This window comes from Moschus berezovskii, chromosome 15, assembly GCF_049115385.1.
Source record: "Moschus berezovskii isolate FMDL1 chromosome 15, NW_MosBer_1.0, whole genome shotgun sequence".
Classification (NCBI taxonomy): Eukaryota; Metazoa; Chordata; class Mammalia; order Artiodactyla; family Moschidae; genus Moschus; species Moschus berezovskii.
In genome coordinates, this window is record NC_142474.1 from 72889963 (window position 1) to 72917234 (window position 27272).

Here is a 27272-nt window from a genome sequence, read left to right on the forward strand (position 1 = left end):
AGTGTAAAAATTAATCTTTACAGGGATAAGAAAGAACTCATAGCACTCTACTAAGAAGTTAGCTGCAATGACCCTTTTTTAAAAAAATGGAAGAGGTCTTACTTTCCAAAGAAACATGTTAAGGACTCTTTATGTTATTCAAAAACTGAATGGTTTCATATGAATATATCTGTTTATTTAAAAGTAGATTTGTGTGATTATTGATAACAACCTATCTAAACTGTTATCTGTAATCAAATATGTGTGAGTGTTAGTCACACATATCCCACTCTTTGGAACCCTATGGGCTGTTGCGACCTTGTGGACTGTAGCGGGACAGGCTCCTTTGTCCATGGAATTCTGCAGGCAAGAATACTGGAGTGGGTTGCCAAGCCCTTTTCCAGGACATCTTCCTGACCTAGGGGTCAAACCCATGTGTACTGTTTTGGCAGGCAGACTCTTTATCGCCTGAGCCACCAGGAAATCTTTCTTTACCCCAGATATCTTCCTTTACCCCAGAAATCACAATAGTCCATTAAAAAGCAACAAAAAACTATATTTAAAAAAATCTGAAAGCAAGTCAATATTTGTTTCCAGCAGATGGCACTGCAAATCAAGTCTTTATGGGTCTATTAACTATTATTTCTTTGACCAGGATAATTATTTTCTATAGTGAGGTCCACTAAAGCAACTTATACAGTGAAATTTTCAATTTCACTAGTTGAACAGATGGGATTGAGGTTACAATAAAGCTGCATTGTCCAGCGTCCAAACACTGATATTTCTTCTCTATTTAGCAGAATTGGGATTTATTAAAGTGGTAGATGCATAGGATAAAATCTACTTGCTTTTACATGAAACCTACTTTTTGATGTGGGATTTTTGTTGCCCACTTTATTTTGTTTAGTCTATGTTATGTTATGAGTCCAAGGGGACATTTTATACTTCTGCACAGTGTATGATTCAATCTCACTAAGGCTAGTTAACTTGCAGAGGCAAAACTGAGAAGGACCATAAACCACATCCCTGACTTGTGCTGGTTTTTGTGTGTGTGTGTGTGTGTGTGTGTGTGTGTATGGGGCAATAAATACCTTCAGTTATAGAGAATGCAAATAATTCCAGATAACTCCAGCTCTGCCAGAAAAAGTGAAACATGGAAATGTTCTAGTGACCGTGGATCAGAGTCTAGTTTTGTATGTAAAAGAATATATATTTAAAAAGTATTTAAAAGCCATTTATAAGAGACATTACACATAATAGACACTAGAACACAGTACATACTATCACATATGTAAAGACTCCAGAAGAGCGACTGGTGTAAAATAGATGCTAAATAAGACCTCCCTCATCTTTCTCCTTCTTTAATGGAGCAGAAGAGGGAAAGGTCAGGCCCTGCTCTGCAGCTCTGGGTGAGATCTCTGTCATTTCACCTCCTTGGACTCTGACTTCCCCACCTCTCAAAAGGACTAGGAGCCAGGCTGAAAGATCTAGAATATTCTGCCTCATGTAAAACAAGACTTACAAGCAGAGTACATAATACTAGGCAGCCAATACAAGCAGCCTCAGAAGTGGGATGTGACTTTCGTCATGATGTTTGTCTACCTCGGTGAGAAAGAAGCCATCAGCCAAAACGGTCACTTTCACAGCAAAACCATCTCTGCTCTTTAATCAATGTTCTGGGGGAGTTCAGACATCACTAATTTTTTTTTTTTAACACACCCTGTGTTCGCTGTTATTTTTTCTCTTGTCAGGGATGCCTGAAACTTCTTCAAATTATACAGGAAGCAACGGTGGGTTTCTGGAATTTTTAGAAATGGATACGTGCTCTGATAGGTGACACCTTTGTGGTGATATCCTCTGATAGGTGCCATCTTTCATCCTATTCATCAATATGCTCGCTTCCCCACATAAACAATGAGCTCCATCACCCAGACTTTTCCCAGTGACTCTCAGCCCAGACACTTCTGGGGGGGAAAAAACCCATATAGTAATTATAAAGACAAAATAATGATCTAAACAAGGCTGAAATATGACTCAACACTTTACTGCTGGCTAGGAGGGCAATACTTTGGCCACCTCATGCGACGACTTGACTCACTGGAAAAGAGTCTGATGCTAGGAAGGATTGGGGGTGGGAGGAGATGGGGACGACAGAGAATGAGATGGCTGGATGGCATCACCGACTCGATGGACATGGGTTTGAGTGAACTCCGGGAGTTGGTGATGGACAGGGATGCCTGGCGTGCTGTGATTCATGGGGTTGCAAAGAGTCGGACACGACTGAGCGACTGAACTGAACTGAACTGAACGGAGGAGGGCAAAAAAGGCCCTTCCCCTGCAGATCTGTTCATTACTTTTTTCCTCTTTGTGGCCTCAGAATTTACACCTTGGCTATTTCTAGTCTGCAGAGATGGTGTTAGGATATTATAGAAAGCAAACTGTGGCTTTGGGTGGGGTAGATGGATAAGCACTTTTGAGTCTGAAAGGACCTTACAGAACATCTAGTCCAATCCCCTCCCTTTACCCTTGAGAAAAGATGGCTCAGAGAGGTCATTTGAACTTACATAGGTCACAGAGAAAATTAGAGATGAAGCATTGATGAGGTCATTTAATTCTCATCCCAGGAGTTAGGCGCTGGAACAGGGATAGAGGTAAAGGGTGAAAAATAAGGGAGGAAGTATCTTCAGATTTCACTCTCAGTGACCTTAAGAGAATGATGGAAGAATAGAGTCTCACCCCAGCTAAGAGACGTGTTTAGAACTCAAGCCTCCGGTAAAAAGAAGATTGCATACATTCTTCAAATATTTATTTTATTTTTTAATCTTTTTTTATTTTTTATTTTTAAATTGAAGGATAATTGCTTTACAGAATTTTATTGTTTTCTGTCAAACCTCAACATGAATCATAAATATTTGTTTATTTTGAGAGCCTTTTGGGGGACACTTTTCCACCCTTCTACTTTTATGTTAAGCTAATTTGTCTAATATCTCAGAGATTCTCTTTGTTAAGGAAGCAAAATGGTTCATTTTCATTAGGGCATTTCCTTATACAATGATGTCAACATGGAGTAATTATGAGCCAATTGATAAATATTTTTCTTGGTGTGAAGATTAGTGTGACAAAGTTTAAGTAATCATATGCCTTTAGAATAAATAAGATAAATAATATGCATATAATTTTTGACTCATCTGCAATATTTTTTTGTGAAGTCATGCTTAGAAATGCCCATAATATGAGAAACTTTTCAACTGTTGTTTTTAATCCTAAATATTTTCCAATTAGCAAATATAATTTTAATATTTTATATATTTTAGCCTCATTTGTAGGAAAGAATTCCAAAGTCCCTTAGAAGGCATAATTTAGATGTGTAAGTGCATTTTGAAAGTGATATAATTCATGGTTTAACCATTGTTTAGACATGAAATAAGTTATAGTCATCTGGTGTGAGCAAAAACTTTTTTAGAAAATGTTAACAATTTATAGAGAGACCTCATGGTGTTTATCATGAGATTTACTTGGTTGAATTTCCTGACTTGGAATGTATTAATATTACGTCTTCTTTACTTTGAAACAGTCCGAGGCTTTATCTTTGGCGGACTCTGCTGGTCCCACTCCCACTTCATCTCTAATAGATTTAGGTGGATTCTACCCCTGGATACTCACATCCCTAAAGTATCTGCTTCTGAAATAAAAATGAAAGTGGGAAGGTATTGGAATGGGATGAAGGGACCCTTTAATAACGGCAGGGAATCTTGGAACCAATTTCTTTTGTCTCATAGGTGTCCCTGGATAGAGGAGAATGGGGGCAGGATACAGAATAAAAAGCCAAGGAACGTTTAAGAAGTCAAGTGGGAAAAGCAATATGAAAGCTAAAGTTGGAGAAATTTTACCCTGGACAACGTTGAAAGATTCTTGGAGGTACCAATGTGACGACCATTGTGTATTGTGGCTTTATGATTTTATGTCTTAATCGCGGTGAGTACAAAAACATCAAACTCCTCCACACTGCTCTCCAGACCCACTGACAAAGTTATGCAAGACTGTGAATTCCAAAAATATAAAAAGACTCCATTACTTTGGAAGAAATGTAGGATAATGTAGAGACAGTTCATCGAGTTGGGGATTAGGTTTTCTTTTTTTGGCAATTGTTTTTTATTTTGATGAAATAACGTTCCGTGCATAATAATGACTTAAAACTGGTAAACAAACGCAGAGCCGGAGCAATGGCTGCTGCAGCTCACGTCGCCTCTGCTCTTGGAGACGAAAAGTGCATCCTCTTTGTAAACTGGAGTCGCCCGGAAGTGCTGGGGGGCCAGGCGAGAGCAGCGATCCTCTGCCCCCTCCCAGGCCCGGGCCCCACCGCTAGGTCTGAGACCCTCGAGGAAGGCGCGCTGCCGCGGGCGCCCATCAGGGCCGCGGCCAGCGTGGAGGGCGCAGCACGGGGCGGGGGGAGCCGGACCGGCTGGAGGAGGGGAGCCGGCCTCAGGCCTCTCTGCGGCGGATGCTCTGCGCTTCCGCGGCGCGGGAGCAGGTGATCCCAGCGAGGGGAACGGTGGGTTCCCCTCGCTGCAAGTCCACTTGGGATAGGACCTTCCACCCACCCCGCCCCTTCTGGGCCAAACTGTGTGCTGAAGGCTCAAGCAGTCGAGACCCCGGGGTAAAGCCAAGGAGGCCGTCTGGAGTCCTCTAGGATTCCTCGGAACCGCTGTGCATCCACAGAGGAGTCATCTCAGGGCACCGAGGGAGGCGGTTTTGGGGTGCAGGCGGCCGGGTGTGGTTGGAGATGCTCCGCCTTCGGTGACTTTCAGGTGAAAGAGGTCGAATGTCCCAAAGAGGTGGGGACCGGGAAGCTGGTCTGGGAAGGAGACTCTGGCTGGAGTATGACCTGTGAGTCGCTTGCCTTTCCTTTTTTGAGCCTCAGGGGCACTCAGAAGGCGTGACAAGACGAAGGCTCCCTCCCAGAGGTCTCGTAGAGCGCTCACCAAGACGCGAGGAGACACCACTTGCCCAGGCTGCAAGCGCGAGGGCTCTCACCGCTGCGGAAGTCCCCCAGGATCTCCGAGCTCCACCCACCATCTCGGGGCAGGGGCACTCGCGACCGCAGGCCTCGGCCGGAGCAGTTTCCGGGCACATCCCTCCGGTGGCTCTAATACAGCAGCTCGGGTCCCGCCGTCGGGGAGAGGACCCAGCGGGCAAGACCCCTGCGGGTCCCGCGCGAGCTCAAACTCTCGACTTCCTCTCTGCACCCCTGGTCCCTGCCCTGCCCTTCGCCCTTGGGAGCATCCACTTATCCTTCGGGGACCTCACGTGCCTGAGCACAGGGGGCCTTGAGGACTAGCCGGGGTGACCGGGCGTGGGAGGGCGGGCGGAGCTGGGAACGCGCAGCAGCGTCCGGGGTGAGACAGCCTCCCGACCCCTGGGCCAGGGGAGGGACGCGGAAAGAAAGGTCCGTAGGAAGGAGATGGACGCAGAATTGGGAGACTCTGGAGGCGGGGTGGGGGTGGGGTGGCAGGGATTTACCCCTTGTGGTAAGAGAGCAAAAACCCTACCAAAAGTGCTGGTTCTCCATTTCCCGTGGAAATAAATTCTAGCCTCCAGGAAGATCTCCTCGCTCCTCAGTACAGCAAAGCCCACCTTCGCAAGTTCTCGGTCTGAGCCACTCGGGCGTCGCCAGCATTTCCACACTGGGACATTCCTTTCAGCCTCTGCCCAGCCGCCGCTCCGGCCAGGGAGGTCCTCTTCGTCGTCCACCCCCAGCCCCCACCTACGCCCCAGGCAAAGTGCCCGCGGACCCGCACACGCCGCTCGGAAACCCTGCCCGGCGCAGGTCTGCTCTGCCCCCTGTTCACTCCCTCGGTCTCCGAGGGCCACGTTTTCCTCGGGCAGGATTCTTTTCCCGCCCTCCAAGAGTCAGCCCAGGTCAGGTGCTCTTCGTTGTCCCCCAGATCTGGATATCCGGAGACGCCGTGGCGACCCTCGTTACCTGCGTCCTGCAGATCTCAGCGGCATGGCTGGTCCAAACAGCCCTGATTCAATTTCCGACTCCTCTGGGCACATTTCCCAGGAAAAACCTTTCTCCGGCCCCCTCCCGCCACCCCTAAGGCCTCAGAAAATATTTGCATCTCCATAGAAAAGGCACAATTTAAGAGCCGGGTGGGGCGCAGTGGGCGGGTCCCGGGGCTCGGAGTGGATTGAATTTCTTTCCGCTGGCTACCAGCCTTCCGCGGATAAAGCGCAAGTTTGTGCATTTAGTCCACGGGGGTACTGTAAACCGACGGAACCGAAAGTGTTCAGTGAGTTGCGGAGTTTGCCTAGATTTCCCTGCAGATGGGTTTGCGAAAGCGCCTGTAATGGGAACTTTCTGCAGATCGTGTACGGAGGGAGCTAAAGGAAAAAAACGAGGGGAGTGGGATGGGGAGGGGGCAGTGGGAACGTGGAGTGTGTGTGTGGGGGGGTGGCGATGTGCCCAGGCGCGGGGGCGTCCCAGCAGGGGTAGGGGAGGGGGTGCAACCTCCCGCCGGCTAATTGGCTTAAGACGTGCCGCAAGCGCTTGGAAAAGGTCGATGAAGGAGTTCGCTGCGCACACACACAAAATAATAATCTTAAAAAAGAGTGCCGGGCATGCGCACAGAGAGGATGCCATATTGGAATGAGGCTGTAGTGGGAGTCCGAGCCGCGGAGCGGGCGCGCAAGGGAGGCGGCGGGCGGGCAGCGAGCGAGGCGCAGCGAGCGGGTGAGGCCGGCGTCCCCCGCCTCGGCGGCGCCCCGGCCTCTGTCCACGCCGCGGGGAGGACGAACTTCACCAGGTAGGACCCCGCGCCGGCCGCTGTCCCCGCGCCCAGCCCGCCCCGCGAGGGGACCTCCAGCCCGCAGGTTGAGTGCGCCGGTCAGCTTCTCTGTTTCCAGCTCCTAGAAAAAGGGAAGCTGGGTTGGGCTCGGGGTGGGGGGGCCGAAGGAGGGGGTGCAGTGGGAGAGAAGCGAAAGGGCAGGGCTGGAGGAGAAGGCGACAGCTCTGGAGCAGAGCCCCAAACTCCGAGCTGTGCTCCTGGTTGTCATTTTTGCTCCCCCTCGTCCCCTTCCTCCAGGTCCCTCGGCTTCGCAAAGCCCGGCCTCACGGGAGTCTGTCCGTAGTTGGGGAGAGCGTACTCCTCTCCGGGTGCATAGTGTCCCCTCCCGCCGCCCACCTTCCTCATTTGTGCGCTCATTTTGGCGACGCAGCCTCCCTTGCTACCCCGCGTTGGGGTCTCTTTCTTTTTTTTTAGATGGTGTGTGTGTGTGTTCGGGGTGGCGGGGTGGTGGTGGTTGGGGGAGATGGTGGGGTGAGGACTGGAGACCAGCCATCAAAGGGATTAAAAATCGTGGACATATTCGGAATCTCCCCTCCGCCCCTTTAGAAACATTTGCCTGTGCAGCTGAAATGAAATTGTCAGGAGTAGTTTCGGAGCGTGCTCCGGCATGGATGATCTTTTTGTTCTTTTTTTCTTTCTTTTTTCTTTCGGGTTAAAGTCACATCCTGTCCCTTGGGGCTTTCCTGTTGTCTACTCTCATATAACCTCCTTTCACAGTTACTAATCTGATCTGGCTTTGGAGTTTATTATTTTTTAAAAATGTATGTGTTAGCAAAATCCGCAAAAAAAAAAAAACAAAACAACAACCAAAAAACTGCTGTAGGAACTGCTAGATATATTTGTGGATTTATGATCCGGAGCGGCGGGAGACGATTAGCCGGAGAAGGGCAGCCTTAGCCGAGGGAAGTGGTTGATTTGCGGTGGCCAGACGCGCGCCCAGAGCCCGCTCCGTTCTGGTGTTTTCTTGGAAGCCGATGCGGAGGAGTATTTAGAAGCCTTGCCAGTTTCAATATGGCGGGCTAAGGTGGCTTTTAAAAACTGAAAATAAAGATTTTGAGGTGGGAAAAAACCCAACCGGAGTTGCCATCTCTTAGTTTCAGCTCTCGTTGGCTTCTCTAGTAGCTGCTTTAGCGAATTAAAGGGGAAAAAAGAGAAGGAATGAGCTGCCCTAGTTTTTTCCATGGTTAGAATCTGCGTGTGTCCAGTTCATTAAGGGGAAAGGGGTACCGCTGGCCCGGACCAGGGTATCGGAACAGAACCGCTCTGCGTGCCTTTGAATCAGTGGGCATACCTGTGTGTGCAGTTGGGTGGGAGTGTCCAGGAGATCCGCCCCAGATTCGTGTGTGCGTCTCCGAACCAGACCCTGCCCTGATTTGACGTGACAAACTGCTGACACGTGGTGCAAAATGCATAAGGGCAGAGGGAATGATTTATTTCAGCTTTCTAGGAGACCAGTTCTCTTTCTGTCTTTGTACGCAGGATCCTGTGTGGGTAAAGCTGGGTAGGTGCAGCGGTGTGCCGCTTACTTAAAGGACTCAGTATCCAAGGTTTCGGGGGGCAATCAGGCTGCAAACGCCGGTGGGGTTGTGTGTTTGTGTGTGTGCAGGGGGCGCGCTGTACTTAGTGGAGGGCACCGTGTAGTTTGCTCCGCGGCGGGGTAGAAAGTCGGAGTCGGGGGCGGCGGCGTCCGGGGCGTGGTGGGTGGGGTGGAGTGGGGGTGTGTGTGAAAGTACGTTGGCGGAAGGGCGGGGGCGCACGGCCCTGGCTGCAGAGCGTGGGGTGGAGCGGCGGAGTTGCTTTTGGAGTTGCTCTAGGGAAGATGGGGGATGGGGAGAGCGTTCGCGAAAGTGCCCCTCGCCCTTGTTGGATCGGCGAGCCTTCCAGGCGATCGAGCGGGGATGTCGCCTTGGGGTTGAAGAGGGCGGCGAGGTGCCGGGGAGAGGCCGACTTCGGGGTCCTCAGAGGGTCTGAGAGTTTGAGGGCAGAGTCGGAGCTCGTAAGTGGAGCCCGAGGGTAAGCGAGCAAACGGAGTTTCCTTAGCTGGAAGGGGTCCCCGACAGGGGTCGCCAGTGGCCAGGATGTAGCCGCGGAGCGATGGTCGAGCAGCGCAGCCAGCTGGGTGGACCAGGGGAATGGGGGCCACACGGCAGCCGCGCGCCGTCCCCGGGGCCAGGCTAGGGCAGGTCCGGGGGACTTTACCTGGGCCCGAGAACCTGATGGCGCGTCTCCCTAGTGCGCCAGGAAGATTTTAAGTCTCAGGATTAAACACCGCTGGCCAGGTCTGCAGTTACCACAGTGACATGGGCTCTGGGCATTCGCAGGGGCTTGGAGGAAGGATCGAGGGGGTCAACTGTGTTCCTATTCCGACAGTCGCCGCGCCATCGGACAGTCTGCCCCTCACGGCGTCCCCTGGGTAGGGCCTGGGGTCAAGCATCCCCCAAATTGGGGACCCCGCGGCAGATTTCTCCTCCTCCTGGGCAATGAAGTTGACCCTCAGGCCCAGAGGCATTTTGCACCCGCGACCCCCCAGCTGAGCGCGCGGCGCGGCGCGTCCCCAGCGCGTCCCCGGCGCTCCGGTCCCGGGCGTCCCCTCGGCGACTGCTTCCTCATAGGCTTCGTTGAAGGGGAAACCAGCCTAAAATGGCTCAGTGCTTGTAAACTGCAGTTTCAGCCGGGAACCCCTCCCGTCGTCCTCCTGACGTCGCTTCTGACAAGCGGACAATCCACCCCAACGCCCCGAAACCTGCGATTTTGCACCGAGCTGTTTGGTGGAAGCCAACATACAACCGATTACAAAGAACATTCCCCAGGATTCTCGCCGGGCCCGTTTCCCTTCTTGTGGGGAGGAGCGGGCGGAGGGCGGAATGGAGACGACGTAGGAGCATCGCCGACCCCCGTCCTGGAACTGCACTGGGGACTGTTGCGCGAGAAAAACCCGGGAGGGGCACGGGGGCAGCGGAGGGCGACCTTGCGGAGCGATGGCCACTCACTGGGGCGCTCCTCCTTGACTGCGTCCGTGGTGTCCGGACGCCGGGCGCTTGGGAGGCCGTTTCCAAACTTCTGGAGACCATCTTGCAGTTTCGCTTTCGGGATTTTCGTGTTTACAGAGTTGGGTGGGATTCCGGGAAGGGCAGGGCGCCCGGGGCTGGCCGCGCGGGTCCTGGTTCCTTTCGGCGCGGGAGTGAGGTTGCTCACCCATCCTGGTGTCCCCTGTGTTACCTCCCAGGACCCCGAACTCCGGCTCCTCCAGGGTCCGGGACCCCAGGCCCTGCGCTCGCCCCTCGGCTCCGGAGAGTCCCGTCCCCGCGCCGCGTTTTGTCCGCTCCAGCGGCGCATTCGCGGCGGATCCGAGCCCACGGGTGGGAAACCGTCTCGGATGCCCGCAGACCGCGTGCGAATCCAGACCCATCGCCGCCGCCTTCTACCTTCCCTCACCCCTCCACCCTCGCACCCTTGCCGAGGGACCCGGGGGACCTATTGGCGTTCCAGCACCAAGCAAGTGGACCCAGGTTTCACCAGAGGAGAGAGAAAGCGAAAACCGGCACAAATTCGGCCCCATTTCCGGGGGAGGCGGTTGTAGGTGGGGAGGGAGAGGGTAAAGGCGGGCAGGGGAGAGGCCTCGGTAGGCACAAGGAATTGCTGGCTAGGCGCTCCTTGGAGGTAGGAGGTTTGCTACTTTCTCCCTGCAAAGCGTTGCATTTGCACACACTCTGCTTCCTCCCTTCGATGAATAAGTACTGTTTAAGATATTTGTCTTAGCTCCTTGCTGGGACGCAGCCGCTCCCTGGAAGGTGGGGGGCATGGACAAATACACCAATAGGCACCAGAAACCCTCCAGTCCCCTACTCAAGCCCAGGAGACACTCCCCTGGCCAGTGGAAAGAGTAGCCCAGTGGCAGGGCTATTCAGCAACCCTTAACTAGAGAACTCCACCAGTCAGTCTGTTTTGATGTGTGTTGTTCTAGAAGTGCTGGCAGAGACCTGCAGGGGTGACAAGAGTATTTCCTCTTTCCCATTGGGTTTCCCACACCCTGAATGTCAAGCAATCCATACTGATGGTACCCTGAATTTCTCTAATAATGGGAGTAATTGATCAGAGAGGGCTTTTCCTCTTAATGTTTTCTTGCAGAGATTATGGACTGATTATGAAGTTATGTCAGCAGAGCTCACCACTCATCAGATTCCATTTTGTGCACTCTGACTAAGGTGGCAGTTTCCACCTTTCTCCCCAGAGGACTTGCCAAATCCAGCAGAAATGCTGGGTGATGGAAACATTGCTCAGAGCAGTAAGTGAATGCGGCGTCCCTGGAACTGATACAGGGAGATTTGGGGATACAAGAAGCACAGGCAGCGAAAATGGAGAGAATTTCGAAGTTACAAGAGGTTTCTTTCTTTTTTTTTTTTTTTTTTAAGTGATTTGAACAAAAATAGTCAATGTGGAATTTGAATCATCTCCAATTCTAGTATTAGATATCATTTCTCTTTTAGTATTTCACTTTCTGGGGAGCTTTTGGAGTTCCTGTAACAGTGTGGAGGCCATAAAGAAGAACTTGTTAGATTTACCTGATGGTCCAGTGGTTCAGACTCTGCGCTTCCAAATGCAGGGGGCATGGGTTCGATCCCTGGTTGGTGAACTAAGATCCCACACACCATGGGGCACAGCCAAAAATAAGAAAATAATAAAGAACTTGTAAAAAGTTCTTGTCCCCAAAAGAAATTAGGATCCATAGTTTAAGACATGTTTAGTATTATTTTCTGACGGTTCTTAAATCGACATTTCCCTGGTGGCAACTTACTGTTCCCATTCTACAGGTAAGCAAAACTGGTTAGGGAAATTATCTCTGTGATGGCAAACCAATCTGTGGATTTGCAGTGGTGACTCGTGACCTGACAGCTCTGTCTTGTGAGGAAGATTCCCGACAGAGGAGGCCAGGACAGAATCCAGAGGAGGCCTGGTTTCAGGGATGCTGCTGTCTCGCTGTGTGACCATGGGCCAGTTACTGGTCGTCATCTTTCTGAGAATCAGCTTCCATGTCTAAGATTAAGTACTTTAAACTAGAAACTCACTCACATATCTCCATGGTTCTATCTATTTGGGAAAAAAAATTGGTGGTTCAACACATCTGTGCAGACCTGCCCATGTGATTCATCTTTAAGACTCTGGTCTGGGAGGTAGAGTGGACCTGTGACTGGCCATCATTACAGATGTCTCTGCATGCAGATCCCTGTCCAGAAGTAACATTATTGTTGTTAAGTGATACAAGTGCACATGGGGTCGTGATTTCACTTGGGCTCTGGAAAAGGAGAGATGTAGAGAAAAACTGAGGCATACCACTGAGGCTTTCACATATAATCCAGTAATGGCAGGATCTGGGCCAGGTCAGCCTGCCTTTGAATACAGGCCATAGAGAAGAATTTGATTTGAATTTGCTCTAATAATTCCTAGACTAGAAGGGACCATTCCAAATAGCTCTCTGTACCCTGCCCTCCCACACAAGGTGACTGCCTAGACTTTATCTGATTATATTCATGATATGTATGTTTGTGAGGGGAAGGGGGGGATAACTGAAGCCTCCACATAACTCATCCAGTGAAGGAATCAGACCTAACCCTCTGTTCTCCACATCTACCCTTCAGGTTGGGCCACTGGGCAAGTCCTTCCTCTCTTTGTAAGACTGAGGATGTCCTGGGACAGTTCACAGGAAACTTGATCTTGTTGGCTAAGCCAAGCGATCTCTGTTTGGAGGTCAGTGTAAACAAGATGTTTATAGACAGGACAGTGTATTGTAAGAGGAGATACTCAATTTGGAGCTTGTAGTCCAGCAGGAAATGAACTGTGCTGTGCTTAGTCGCTCAGTTGTGTCCGACTCTTTGCGACGCCGTGGACTGTAGCCCGCCAAGCTCTTCTGTCCCTGGGGATTCTCCAGGCAAGAATACTGGAGTGGGTTGCCGTGCCCTCCTTCACGGGATCTTCCCAACCCAGGGATTGAGCCCAGGTCTCTCGCGTTGCAGGTAGATTCTTTGCCATCTGGACCACTAGGGAAACATTACCAAATAAAATTCTTAGGGTTTGGTTTTGTATGATCAGCCCAGTGGTGTTCTGATTGAAAGGTACTACCCTTTACTCCCTATCACGTTAGCCCGTAGAGAATTTTAGTTATAATTTTGGCTGTGCCGCGTGGCATTCAGGATCTTAGTGCCCCTACCAGTACTGGAACCCCTACCCCCTGCAGTGGAATCTCAGAGTCTGAACCATTGGCTCATCAGGGAAGTCCCTCGTAGAGAATTTTAAAACATGCTAATACTTTGCTGTACATCAGCAGTCAGAGTCCTTCCTGTTACCTATGATATTCACTACTCAAAAAGTTTTACTCTCTCGTTCTGTAGGTTTCTATTGTGATAAGATGGATGTCTTAGACATCGATTTAAGGAAAGAATCCATCATGCTTTCGGTTTCATTCTTTTTGATTTTCTTAAAAAACCAGAGTGACGCATTTTGGTTGATGCCTTATATTTGGTGAACTCTCTAGTGTTGGGGAAATAGCGCCAGTGGTTGTGACTTATAAAGAGGGGTTTAGAGCCACAGGTAGAGAAGGCAATGGCACCCCACTCCAATACTCTTGCCTGGAGAATCCCATGGATGGAGGAGCCTGGTAGGCTGCAGTCCATGGGGTCGCTTAGAGTCAGACACGACTGAGCGACTTCACTTTCATTTTTCACTTTCATGCATTGGAGAAGGAAATGGCAACCCACTCCAGCGTTTTTGCCTGGAGAATCCCAGGGACGGGGGAGCCTGGTGGGCTGCTGTCTATGGTGTCGCACAGAGTTGGACATGACTGAAGTGACTTAGCAGGAGCAGCAGCAGAGCCACAGGGGTGGGGAACTGTAGGAAAACTTTTATCCTGTGTTTTTTTTTTTTTTTTTCTGCAGTTTTATTGGCCCAAGGAAAGATGGTTTTTAAGTGTAGTTTCTCCTCAACTGGGCAAACTGGTTTTTTTTTTTCCATTTTAGTCAAAACTGATAGGAATTTCATTATTTTAAGGTACAGTATGAGCGTTTGAAATGCCAAGTGCAAGTTCCTACAGAGCCTCATGTGAAAGGTCATTTAAATAGATGCTTGTTTACTTGGCTGTGCTGTCTTAGTTGCGGCTTGCAGGCTCTAGTGCCCTGACCAGGGATCGAACCTGGACCCCCTGCATTTGAGAGCAAGGAGTCTTAGCCACTGGACCACCAGGGAAGTCCCTGCCATCATTTTAATAAAGACTGATGGCTCTGGAGCATCTCGTTTTTCTCTGCTCCCCTCTCCCTTGTCCCTAATAGTCCATAGCGCTGTTACTAAGAAACAGCCAACTCCGGGATCAAACCTACCAGCTCTGGTTTTCTGTCTTCTTTGCTGTTCTGCTTGGAGGCAGGCTAAGTGGAGTAAGAGAATGTTTGGAGCCTTGAGTCTTGGTCCTTATCATTTATTGTCTTTACAGCTTTAGCTTAAATATGCTTTCTTCTTCCCAGCCAGCTGCAGAATTCAGACGCCTTCTTCCCCTTTTCCTCCCTGTGCTGTGAACTAGGGCAGCTCCGTGCAGTGTAGCAGATTGTCCACTCTAAGTAGCCAGCTGGGCACTTGGGACCAGTCCCATCTCTTGAAAGCTTTTGAATGAAAGCTTTTGGGATCCAGCGTAGACCATGGTGACCACTTCCTTTTTTGAGTCTCTGTTCTGTTTGAGAGGATTGTATATTGTTCTTTCCTACCACATCCAGTCTCAACTAGGAAGGTTCAGGAAAATCCAGATCTTCTGAAATGTTTGAGTGGGATGAGAGACTTTCGGAGACCTCTAAAATAGTCCCTGTGTTTTACAGATGAAAACTGTTGCTTGTTGTGGTTAAAAAGGCCCAGAGTACATTCTGCTAAGTGATGGTTACACTGCAGGGTTAAACCAGCTCTTCGCAGGATTAGTTACATTTCCCAAGTTCTTTATAACTAAAGTAAATTAGGGTGTTTTTATTGACTTGGCAGTTGGATGGGGCCCAGCTTATTATTATTATTTATTCTCTTATTCCTCTGGAGCTTCCTTGGTGACGGAGACGGTAAAGAATCTGCCTGCGGTGAAGGAGACCCGGGTTTGATCCCTGGGACGGGAAGACTTGTTTCTAGTAAATTTCCTTTCTGCATTTAGATCATACCTCTCATGCCATTTCATTGGTGCCTAATTTTATAGATACATATCTGTGGCTTAAAGTCAAAACCTGAAACGCTCTTCAAGTGGATCCCGAGAGCTCAGCAGCCTGGGGTCACATCCTTCAGGGATGGGCTCGCAGAGTCCAAATCAGTTGAAGTACTACTGCTGTGCATCTGTCCTCCTTGAAGTCATCCATTCAGAAAACCCGCTCAGAAAATTAGGTACTGATGATTAGACTAAGCTTACAGCGGGCCTCCCAGGTGGTGCGAGTGATAAAGAATCCTCTTGCCAGTGCAGGAGACTTAAGAGACATGGCTTCAATCCCTGGGTCGGGAAGATCCCCTGGAAGAGGGCATGGCAACCCACTCCAGTGTTCTTGTCTGGAGGATCCCATGGACAGAGGAGCCTGGTGGGCTGTGGTCCATGGGGTCACAAAGAGTCAGGCACGACTGAAGTGACTGCACACACGTATGCTCACTGAAGGGGACCCTGTCAGGTGTACTTCTTGAGTTCTGATGACTGTACGAGCGATGCACAGGCTCATTTCCCTAACTGACTCCTGTGCATAGGTGTGTGATGTGGGGTGCGCATCTCCTGTAGGATGTGAGGTTACTTAGCTTTGTTATGGGGGCTTCCCAGGTGGCTCAGTGATAAAGAATCCACCTGCCAATGCAGGAGACTTAAGAGACACAGGTTTGATTTCTGGGTTGGGAAGATCCTGGAGGAGGAAATGGCAGGCCTCTTCCTAGGAATTTCTTGCCTGGGAAAAATCCCAAGGACAGAGGAGCCTGGTGAGCTGTGGTCCATGGGGTTGCACAGAGACTGAGCAGGAGCATGATAACTTTGTTGCAGCATCGGGGTGGTGCTCTGATTCAACTCTCTTAATATTTGCAGATGACAGGGAAATCCTTTATTTGCAGTTTGTCCAAGATACTAGCATGTAATGTCTGTGTTAATTCTGAACGTCATGCTTTGATGAGACCTTACAGCCAAGCTCTTCTGTGTCAAGTATTTCTTGTCCATCATATGTTGACGTAAGGATGGTGTTCACCTTTGTGGCTTGGAAGTCAGTTTCTGGTGTCACAAGCCCGAGATCTCTACCTTGATGTAAAGTCGATTTAATTGTATCTTTCAAGGCCTTGTCTATCTTGATAGGAAATAAGTAGAGAATTGCACATAAATAATTCGAAGGGAAATAGTTAATAAATAAATGAACTTCCAGGATGGTCGCACAGCTAGTCTGCAATTTGATTGGGTTTTCTTTTCTCTTGAGCAAGTAACGTGGAGGGCTGTTACCTTTCTCATTTTTCCGATGCTCTCGCTCTTGAGTGACTGATTTAGCTCTTTTGGAGTAATGCACTTGCTGTATGATTGGGATGGGAGATTAAGAGGTGACAGTTAAGACTGTAAATCAGAAGACACAATTGGCTACGCTCTGTGTGACAGACTCTAGGTTAGAGTGACTTAAGAGGAAAACAAGTATTGTATGTTAACACATGTGTGAGGAATCTGGAGAAACAGTACTGATGAAGCTATTTGTAAGGCAGGAACAGAGGTGCAGACGTCGAGAATGGACCTGGAAGGTGGGGGGAAGAAGAAGGTGGAATGAATAAGAGAACAGCATTGACGTACATATGCTCCTACGTGTAGAATAGCCAGCTAGTAGTGGAGGCTACTGTATAGCACAGGGAGCTCCGTTTGGTGCTCTGGGATGACCTAGAGGGGTGGGATGGCTGGGGATGGGATAGACGCTCCAGAAGGAGGCGGGGATAGCTGAATCACTTTGTTGTACAGCAGAAACTAACGCTACTTGTAAAACAGCTACCCCCCAACTTAAACACTTCTTTTTTTAAAAAAAAACGACCCAGTTTGCTGTCTTGGGGTTGCCACTGGCCTTGCTATGTACTCTTTGACCACCTCTTACCCTCTGCAGATCTAATTTATTGGGACAGAGGTATGAATCGAGATGTGAGAAGTTAGCATTTCTTATGCTGGGGCAGCTGTTTGTGTTAGATTTCAATCGATTTAGAGTGAACTGGATGCAGATTGGTTGCAAAATGGCCAGGAGATTGAGGTCCTAATCAAGGTGTAAACCAAGCCCTGGAGCACATCGCGGATGGCAGCGTTTCATGAAATCTTCTCTCTCAAGGGATCAGGTCATTTCCCTGGATGACGGAATCAGAAGGCCTGCTTCTTCTTGGTGGAGAAGGCAATGGCAACCCACTCCAGTACTCTTGCCTGGAAAATCCCATGATGGAGGAGGCTGGTGGGCTGCAGACCATGGGGTCACGAAGAGTCGGACACGACTGAATGACTTTACTTTCACTTTTCACTTTCATGCATTGAAGAAGGAAATGGCAACCCACTCCAGTGTTCTTGCCTGGAGAATCCCAGGGATGGCAGAGCCTGGTGGGCTGCTGTCTATGGGTCGCACAGAGTCGGACACGACTGAAGTCACTTAGCAGCAGCAGCCTCTTCTTGGAGAAACAGTGTTGGCTGGTGAGGGTGGGGGAGATGGGCTTAGTCACGCATGGTTAGTAGAGTGATCTGGGTGACGGGATGGGTGTAAACAGAAGGGAGCCTTCCTTAATAAGTGCCTGGATACTTAACACCTCTTTTCATCTTCAGAGCCATTTATAAATGTGGTTCTTGCAGATAACGCCCGTGATCCCAGGCTGGTATTTGCACGTTGCTTCTTAGGAAGGTGGACGCAGTGATTGTTTCAAAGATGAGGTTTGGGTCACAACTTTGTGCCTCCTTCAGAATGCTCTGAGATTTTTCATTTTGATGGAAATGTTTGGGAAAGTCTTGGCTCAGATGAGGTGTCCTGTGCTCATTAGGAAATTCCTGGAGTGTGAAATGAGGCCGTTTTCTCTTATTTAGATATGCTAGATTTCCACGGGTAGCCAGAGCCTGTCTGGAATTTCATAAGCTGTCTGTTGAGGCCTTTGCTTTTAATTTTCAACCTGGAGAAGAGTCTCTCTTTGGAGTCACATAAAAAACAGCTGCCGACCATTTCCCTGTTTCGGAATGACGAGCTTGAAATGGTAAGCATGTTAATAGGTAGTAAAATTGCCCGTTTCTTGAACTACTTTAAGTGGATCCCTTTGAAAGGGCTAGATAATTGGGTAACTTTAAAAGAGATGCAACATTTCTTTTATTGCTATTATAGTAACGCTCACTGGAGTGAGGCCTTAGGAGTGGTATGTTTTGTGAACTTTGCCTTTTGATGAATACAGGTAAGAATGATTTTTAATGCTAAGTCGCTCAGTCATGTCCGACAACTTGGGACTTCATGGACTGTAACCCACCAGGCTCCTCTAATCCATGGGATTTCCCAGGCAAGAATACTGGAGTGGATTGCCATTTCCTTATTTTCTTGACCCAGAGATCGAACCCATGTCTCCTGCATTGGCAGGTGGATTCTTTATCCACTGAACCATTGGGAAAGCTTCATTAATGGGCTTCCCTGATCGCTCAGTGGTAAAGAATCCGCCTGTCAGTGCAGGAGACAGTGGTTTGATCCTTGCGTTGGGAAGATCCTCAGGAGTAGGAAATGGCAACCCACTCTAGTATTTTTGCCTGGGAAATTCCATGGACAGAGGAAGAAGCCTGGCGGGCTAGAGTCCACGGGATTGGAGAGAGTCAGACACAACTTAGCGACTGAACAGTAAACTGAGATTTGTTTTGGCGGTGGGTGGTGGGGGTGGAGAAAGCAGAGACAGCATTTGGCATTATTATTTTTTTAAGAAATTTATTGAGTTAGTTGTATTTGACTGGGCTGGGTCCCCACTGCTGCGGGCAGGCGTTCCTCTGTGAGGGGGCTACTCCTTGGTTGCGGTGCTTGGGCCTCTCGTTGCCCAGACTTCAGTATTTGCAGCACACGGGACGGGCTCAGTAGCTCTGGCTCCTGGGCTCTGGAGCACAGGCTCAGTAGTTGTGGCGCGCTGACTTGGTTGCTCCGAAGCATGTGGTATCTTCTCGGATCAGGGATCAAACCTGTGTCTCCTGCGTTGGCAGGTAGAAGTTTCACCAGAGTCACTGGGGAAGCCCCTCACCCCCATTTTGGGTTCTATTGATAGGCTTTCAGATAAAACCAGCGTACAGCCTGAATGCCAGAGGACCACTCAGTCATCTGCATCACAAGCGTATTACTAAGGAGCACGGTCCTTTTCAGGTGTATTTATTGGGATTGGCTGTGTATCAGGGAACCCTCAGATGGAGGGGTGGAAACCATGTGGCTGGTTTCTCTCTGAAGTAGTCATCTGTAGCTGACAGCAGAACCAGACGGTCACAGCCTTTGGTGGAAAAGGCGGGCTGAACTCATGCACTTGGCAAACTTCTCACTGGCCAGAATGCAGTGGCATGTCCACATCCAACTTTTAGGATGGTCCAGAAATGTTTATTTCGGGTAACTAGTGACTCCTCCCTGCAGACAAAACAGAAAATGAAGATTTGGTGGGGGAGGGGGGTCTCTGGTGCACAGTCATTTCTCCCTGTGTGCAGGTTCTGGCACTTTCTGTCCACAGTGGAGTTGCCTGTGGTGATCAGGTCATGAGTCTGGGTTCCCAGCTGTGCAGTACCATGATCACCCCTATGTAAATCTGCCTTCGTGGCCCCAAGTCCAGTGATTGCTGAACCAAGTGGAGGATGTATGAGTAGCGGTCATCGTTCCCATTTTGCTGACCCAATTAAAGGAAAGCTGGTGCATGGAACCATAGCCTTGTGTGTGTAAGAAGTTAATAGATGGCAAAGACAGGCTGTTAAAAACCCAGTGGGATAGGAATGGATTATTAACTGCAGGGGGTGGTCAGCTCAGAGCTGCACTTCACAAAATATTTGAACATAAACGTATGTGGAAATATGTTAAAAAACTAAATGTGAAACTTGAAATCCAGGGAAGTTAGACTTCTGGGATCTTACAGTTGGGGAGGACATTTTATGAATATAATTTTTTGAGGACATAAAGTGGATCGATGGATCAGAATAAGTTGAAAAAGACAGCATGTTCCATACATGTATCAGAGGATATCACTAAGGGGAGAATTAAGGGAAAATGTCTGCAAGGGTTTTGTGGGATGAGATACGCAGAGCTCTTAAAAATACGTTAAAAATACCAACAAAGTTAAAATGTGGGAAAGAGCTGAGGTGTCATGGGAGAATTGCAAATTACGATGCCCATAATAATGAAAAATAAAAAAAATCAAAATAATGGCCAGCAGTGGGAGAGGGATAGCAAATAAATAACCTATTCATATTGTAATAAAAATCATACAATCATTTTAAGTCATGTTTTCAGAGAAGTTTAACGATGTGGAGGAAATGCTTTCTAGGTAATGTTAAATGAAAATGAATTAAAATTCTAAATTCTATATAAAAAAAAACCCACAGAGAAGTATCAGGAGGAGACACTATAAATACAAAAGAGATTGTCCCTGGGTGTTAGAATTACGAGTGATTTTACTTTGTCCGTTTTAAATTTTATTTTGCAAGACTTGTGTAGAAAGTGGAAAGGTTACCTTTTGTGGAAAGGTTACCTTTTATGGAAAGGAAAAAAGTAAACATTGCGAAAAAGCAAATGGTGATGACATGTCATTTACCAAAATAAATAAATCTTGCCGCTGCCTCAGTAGACAAAGACTTGTTACTTGTCCTTACAGAACAGTGTGGATTTTTGGTATAAATGTTGTTGCTCTTGACTTCTGTTTAAAATGATGGGTCTGGTTCATTAAAATTGAACTTACTTTACAGTCACTGATTACCTTTTTACAGCATGCAGTTAGACGCAGACAGAGTTGAATCAATAGGAATTTTAAAAACTTGAGCAGACTTTTTCCTCCTTTAATAAGGGCATAGAAGCTACTGATATTTGACTAATTTACTAGTAGTTAGGTTCATAGACTTTTCCTTGCAGAAAAACTGTGCCTGATTACATTTCTGAGGTGGAATGATTTTCTTTAATTTGTAGATGAATGAAAGAAGCTGTAATCTTAGTGGCATAACTTAGCTGCTAAGATTGCTTCTCTTTTGAAATTGTTTTGGTATAAAAACAGCACATTCACTAAAAACCTGCTACTTTGAGAAGATTGCAATGAAAGATTTTGGAATATTATGGAGAAACTGTTGAGTCTGCTTTTGAAGTTCTTTAGGTTTTAAGATTGCTATGCTCTATAAACTAGTTTGCTATATATTAAAACTACTAAGAGAGGCAAGAATTGGTGCTGATTTAGGGCATATTCCAAACTCACATATCATGAACTTCTGCTTACCTAGGCAGTGGTCTGGGTGTTCAGAATGGCAGCTGCTGATCACATACGGCTTTTAAATAGATACACGTGCGTGCTCAGTTGCTAAGTCACAAACGACTCTTTGTGACCCCAAGCCTGCCAGGCTCCTCTGGCCATGAGATTCTCCAGGCAAGAATACTGGAGTGGGTTGCCATTTTCTTCTCCAGATTTAAATAGGTATCAAAAGGAATATTACTCAGCCATGAAAAAGAATGAAAACTTGCCATTTGAGCAACATGGATGCACCTGGAAGGTATTATGCTTAGGGAAATATGTCAGACAGAGGAAGACAAATACTGTATGTTATCACATATATGGAATCTAAAAAATATAACAAAGGGATATAATAAAACAGAAGCAGACTCAGACATAAGGAACAAACTAGTGGTTATCAGTGGGGAGAGGGGATGAGGGGGCAAGTTAGGGATAGGGGCTTAAGAGATAGAAACTTCTAGGTAGTGATTTCTCAGTTTTTTCTTTATCAGGTGATGTCCTGTCACTCAGCATGTTCTTGTTTTCTGTCTTTCCATTCAGTCTCTCCCTGTCTGTCCATCTATCTGGCATGCAGCTGCCCTAATGATTTTTTTGGAACAAACTTGATCGTTTCGCTTCCTAGAAGGAAGCCCTGCAGTGCCCACTCCTGCCTGCAGAGTGAAGTGCAAGGATCGGGTCCCTATTTTGGCAAACTCACCCTGACTGGCTGACTCTTAGTAATGATAGCACCTGGGTATTTCACTGGCTGTGAAGTACACAAACCACATTGTAGGAGTCTGTGAGAATTGGCTGTAATTTTGCCTGTTTTCCCACCAATTCTATCAGAATGCAAGTCTGGAATCGCCATCTTATTACAGGAACAGTTTAGTTAGTCAGAAAGCACGATATTGGCATGTCGTGATGCTTTATCTGGTTTTGGTAACAAATCACTTGTGAGACACCAGTTACCTTCCCTGTGTGTGGGGATGCTGAGGCCGGGGCAGGGGTTGGGGGGTGGGTGCAGTTCCTGCTTCATAGCTTCCAGTGAGAGAGGGGGGAGAAGGTGGATGGTGGAGTGTCTTACTAGTGCCGCCAAGGTAGATTTGGGGGTTGAAATGGCAATTCTGTTGATTGATGGAAAATGTGTCCATCTTACTGGTGATGATGACCTGGAGAAAATGGGTGCTTTTGCTGTGCTGTGACCTTGTTGTTGACCATGTGTGGGTATGTGCTCTATAGTCTTCAGTCCTGGTATTTTCTGTTGCTAACATGACGTCACACCCGGCATGTTGTAATGAAATGGTGGCAGCTTTGATGGGGTATCGTTAGTTTGGGAGAGTTCAGAAATTCGTGGTTACAATTACAGTGCTCTGACTTCTGCTGTTGTTAGTTTCCCTTAGGTAACTCTTCCTGCAGGATGAATTAAGAGAAGACGATCTCAGCCGTTAAGAATGGAGAGCAGTGTGTCAGTTTCCAGTATGCAGGACCCTTCATCCTCACCCTTGGAAAAACATCAGAGCTCGGCTGATCGTAATGGAGATCTTGATTCAGGTACGATTTTGTTTGCTAAACGAGTTTGGCCCTTTGACATCTTGACCGGTATCTTCCTGAGAATGTTTAGGAAACATTGGGGCAGTATTCTGAGGCTTTACATACTGCTTGTTCTGAGATATGCAGGGATATTTATAAGCATATAGCAGCTTGAAAGTTAATGCAAAATTGGGTTCAAAATACTAGCCAGACAGGCTAGGTTATAATGAGGTGCCGTGTCACTTCAGAATCTCAGTGGCCCTGTGGTCTAGCAGTCCCCATCCGGGCGCATGTCTGGACAGAACTGTAGGTAAATGCACCCCACTGTTGGTGCAGCACTGTTCACAGTGGTGAAGATTTGGAAGTAGCCCAAGTGTCCATCGACTGATGAATAGATTAAGAAGATGAGTTACCTGGATGCAGATGGACTCTTAGCCACAAAAAGAATGAAATACCGCCATTTGCAGCAACATGTATGAATCTAGAGATTCGTTATCATACTAAGTGAGAAAGACAAATATCATATGATATCACTTATATATGGAATTAAAAAACAGTAAAAATTGATCTTACTTACAAAACAAAGTCACTCAAAGACATAGAAAACAAGCTTAAGTTTACCAATGAGGAAAGAGAGAGAGGGATAAATTAGGAGGCTGGGATTAACATATACACACTACTATATATATATAATAGATACAACAGCATCCTGTTGTATATAGCACAGGGTACTCTACTCAATATTCGGTAATAAAGCCATAATGGAAAAGAATCTGATAAAGTATGTATATGTGTGGGGAGTGTGTGTGTGTGGGTATGTGTGTGTAACTGGGTCACTTTGCTGTACACCTGAAATGAACACAACATTGCAAATCAACTGTGCTCCAATAGAAAATAAAACCTCAGTAGTTTAACACAGTAAGTGCTTATAAATTGGCTGTATCGTTTCATCAGGGCCAGTGGATGCTCTGTCCGATGAGTCCTCCTACACCCTCTTTAGGGCTGTCATCTCTCCACTGTGCTCCAAGGTCTGTCCTCACAGGGGTGAGCCAGGCTGGAGGGGCTTGAATCAGTGCTTAAATACTCGAGCGCAGAGGAGACCTTTGCTCCCAATCTCTTTACTAGAACTAGTCACGGGTTTCGGCCAAGTAGAATTGTCTCCCATGTGCCCAGAAAGACAGGGCCAGAGCGATCTGCCCAGTTGTCAGATGCCCTTTCCCAAGACCCTTTCTTTCCTTCTTTTTTTTTTCCTGTACCTCGAGGCTTGAGGGATCCTAGTTCCCCGATCAGGGACTGAACCTGAGCATGACAGTAAAAGTACCAAGTCCTAAAGAGCATAATGTGAAAGATATTTAGATTCTGTGAATTTGTGCTAAAATATTTCTCCTTTTAAGAAATCCCAAACAAAGCAATGGACATCTCTTGATTGAATTTTATATTTAACCAGTGAATTTATACATGCATGTTTTTCTAACTACCAACATAATAAAAAGTTTATTTTAAAAAGATAATTTTTTAAAAATAAAGGTTTGTGATATTTACATAACAGAAACTTTTATAAGGACAGCTCGGCTCTGAATCATAAACATTGCTCTGGAGAATTCATTAAAAAATGACCATTAACTTCTAGGAGATTTGACCTCCATCTGAAAAGTTACAAGATGTGTCTTTGCATTTTAATGAGACCATGAGTCTTAACGTGGTTGCTCCTGGGAGTTTGTGTAGTTGGGGGTCCCCCACCCTCACTCCCAGTTGCTGCAGTTTCCTGCTTGGTGATCCACTTTTTGCTGTGAAAACTTCAGCTTCACACAGAGAACTCTCTGTCTCATAAACAGCTTTTTTATTTTTCATTTTGCCTCATTTTAAGGAAGGCTCAAATAGTAGTTGGGGCCCTTGACACTTGAGTCCCCTCAACGAAATGGTTGTTCAGTTGCTAAGTCGTGTCTGACTCTTTGTGGCCTCATGGACTGTAGCACGCCAGGCTCCTCTTCACTACCTGCTGGAGTTTGCTCAAATTCATGTCCGTTGAGTTGGTGGAATTGGTGATGTTATCCAACCATCTCATCCTCTGCCATCCCATTCTTCTTTGGCCTTCTGTTTTTTCCAGCATCAGGGTCTTTTCTAATGAGTCAGCTCTTTGCATCAGGTGGCCGAAGTAATGGAGCTTCAGCTTCAGCAACGGTGCTTCCAAAGAATAGTCAGGGTTACCATGTAAGATTCCTCCTCCTCCCAGGGGCCCTGAGGCCACCCCCTGGATAAGCCCCATGGATGCTTGGAGGCCTCCCCAGCGGACAGCCTGGGCAGCTCTGTTACGGGGCTCAGAGAAGGAAGCTGGGTCGGGATTGGATTCCTGGAACTCCGTTTCTTCAGTTGCAGTGATGAAAGCAGGCAAAACGGTGTGCTGATGTAGATTCCTTGACATTCTTTTTTCAGACCAGCTCAATGTAATTTGCTGATGAAGCCTGCAGATAGAGTGGCATTGCACATTCAGACAGGGCAAGCCACTGAGGGAAAGAATTATGCCGAAAATAGGGGCTTGATATATATATATATTTTATATTAGGGGTATGCCGATGTGAAGAGTTGGACGCGACTTAGCTACTGAACAACAACCAGAGTTCCATGGGCTCTACTGTTTGGGAAGGAAAGGAATCAACATTCTTCGTAGAAAATTCCAGATACTCTCCTTGCTGGGGACTGGTTCAGTGTGACTCAATGATATTCCCCCTCCTCCCCTTTTAAAGTCTCTTTGAACAGTTTTTGCCTCCCTAACTAGGAGAATGGAGTGTTTTTTCCTCTGGAAAGTCGCTCTGGCCTTCTCGGGGTCTGGAAAGCTGAGGCAGCCTTGAGAGCCTTGTGTTTTGTCCTCCCCCCCACCCAGGTGTAGTCCTACAACCGTGAACGCAGACCTAGGATGGATGTTGGCTAGTCCTTGCTGAGTTTCATCCATACCATGTGTCTGTTCAGTGTACTTACACTGGCTGTTGTTCAGTCGCTAAGTCGTGTCTGAGTCTTTGTGGCCCAGGGACTGCAGCACGTCGGGCTTCCCTGTCCTTCACCGTCTCCTCGAGTTTTGCTCAAACTCATGCCCATTGAGTTGGTGAGGCCATCCAACCATCTCATCCTCTGTCACCCCTTTTTCCTCTTGCCTTCAATATTTCCCAGCATCAGGGTCTTTTCCAGTGAGTCAGCTCATTGCAATAGTAGAATTGTTTTCCAAACCTTGTGATCCTAGAAACTGTCAGCATTTAGAATGATAAAGATTGAATGTCTTCTTCCTTTCTCTTTCCACTTGAATGTCTAGCACACAAGAAGGTCCCCTGTAAGATTTCACTGACTCTAAACCTGCTAGTTTTCTGTTCCTTGACTGGGTACTGGAAATAGGTTTAATATTTCGCTTGCAAAGGACTTCATTGGCAGCCCACTAGTTAAGACTCTGTGTAGGCGGCACAGGTTCGATTCCTGGTTGGGCAGCTAAGATTCCACGTGTTTCATGGCCAAAAAATAAAATTTTTTTTTTCCCTTGCAAAGTTAGTCTTATTTCAGATGCTAATATTCTACAACCCGAGATCTGATCCCTTAAAAAAAGATTTGTGAGTCCTGTGTTGATTCCATTTTTCACTGTAAGGTTGTCTGGACGTCCACTTTTCAGTAAAGTGTTCAGTATTCTTTTTCTAGTTAATAGGAATGATTCTGGTCACATACCCAGCGTTCTGTATTCTAGAAATGGATCACCACTAATAAACACTCCTTTCTTTTAAATCGTGAAATTTCCGTGGTAGCTCGTCATAGTCTGTTTGCATTCAGTTCAGTTCAGTCGCTCAGTCATGTCCGACTCTCCGCGACCCCTTGAATCACAGCACGCCAGGCCTCCCTGTCCATCACCAACTCCCGGAGTTCACTCAAACTCATGTCCACAGAGTCGGTGATGCCATCCAGCCATCTCATTCTCCGTCGTCCCCTTCTCCTCCCGCCCCCAACCTTTCCCAGCATCAGAGTCTTTTCCACTGAGTCAACTCGTCGCATGAGGTGGCCAAAGTATTGCATTACATCATGGGAAATGCCTCCCACCGGTTCTTGTGCAGAGAAGAGAGATTGTCGAGAGTTTCCTTGATAAAACGTGGATGGGTTTAAGAGGTTTATGAATCAGCTGTAAATATTTGCTGTGGGTTTATGAGACCTCCACTCATAATCATTGTGTGTTTATCTGTTGCTCTTTGAAATGTCTTTAGAGAATCAGCTACTCAGGGCATAGGTGGCTGAGGAAGTGTTGCTGCTAGTTTCCGAGAGGCTGTCTTGTGGGTAATCTTCAACTTTGTGCATGATTTTATTGTTAAAACAGCGTTGTTGTTCGGTCACTTAGTCGTGTCCAACTCTTTGTGACCCCATGAAGACCTACAAGATCTTCCAAAACAGCGTACTTAAGAGTTAGCAGTACTGAAGTCTGGCTCTTGGGTGCTTTTTGAAGTATTTATTTAAAGA

General features: G+C 47.4%; 2 protein-coding genes across 3 annotated transcripts in view; both read left to right on the forward strand.

The window, feature by feature from the left end:
• The first annotated feature begins 1566 nt into the window (after positions 1-1566).
• Positions 1567-6047, forward strand: LOC148775473 (uncharacterized). Its single transcript, XM_088843667.1, has 3 exons — positions 1567-1585; positions 4271-4531; positions 4901-6047. Exons 1-3 carry the CDS (start codon positions 1567-1569, stop codon positions 5308-5310), a joined length of 690 nt encoding a protein of 229 aa, XP_088699793.1. The 3' UTR covers positions 5311-6047.
• Positions 6048-6165: 118 nt separating this feature from the next.
• Positions 6166-27272, forward strand: part of SFMBT2 (Scm like with four mbt domains 2) — a 179396-nt gene continuing 158289 nt past the window's right edge. The window contains exons 1-2 of one of the 2 annotated variants that reach the window (XM_055427190.2): positions 6166-6272; positions 22651-22811. In XM_055427190.2, the coding sequence (XP_055283165.2) occupies positions 22712-22811 (100 nt within the window). In that variant the 5' untranslated portion in view covers positions 6166-6272; positions 22651-22711. Of the gene's footprint in view, positions 6273-6599; positions 6786-22650; positions 22812-27272 lie in introns of those variants that run through there. The other variant, XM_055427181.2, reaches the window with a different exon arrangement.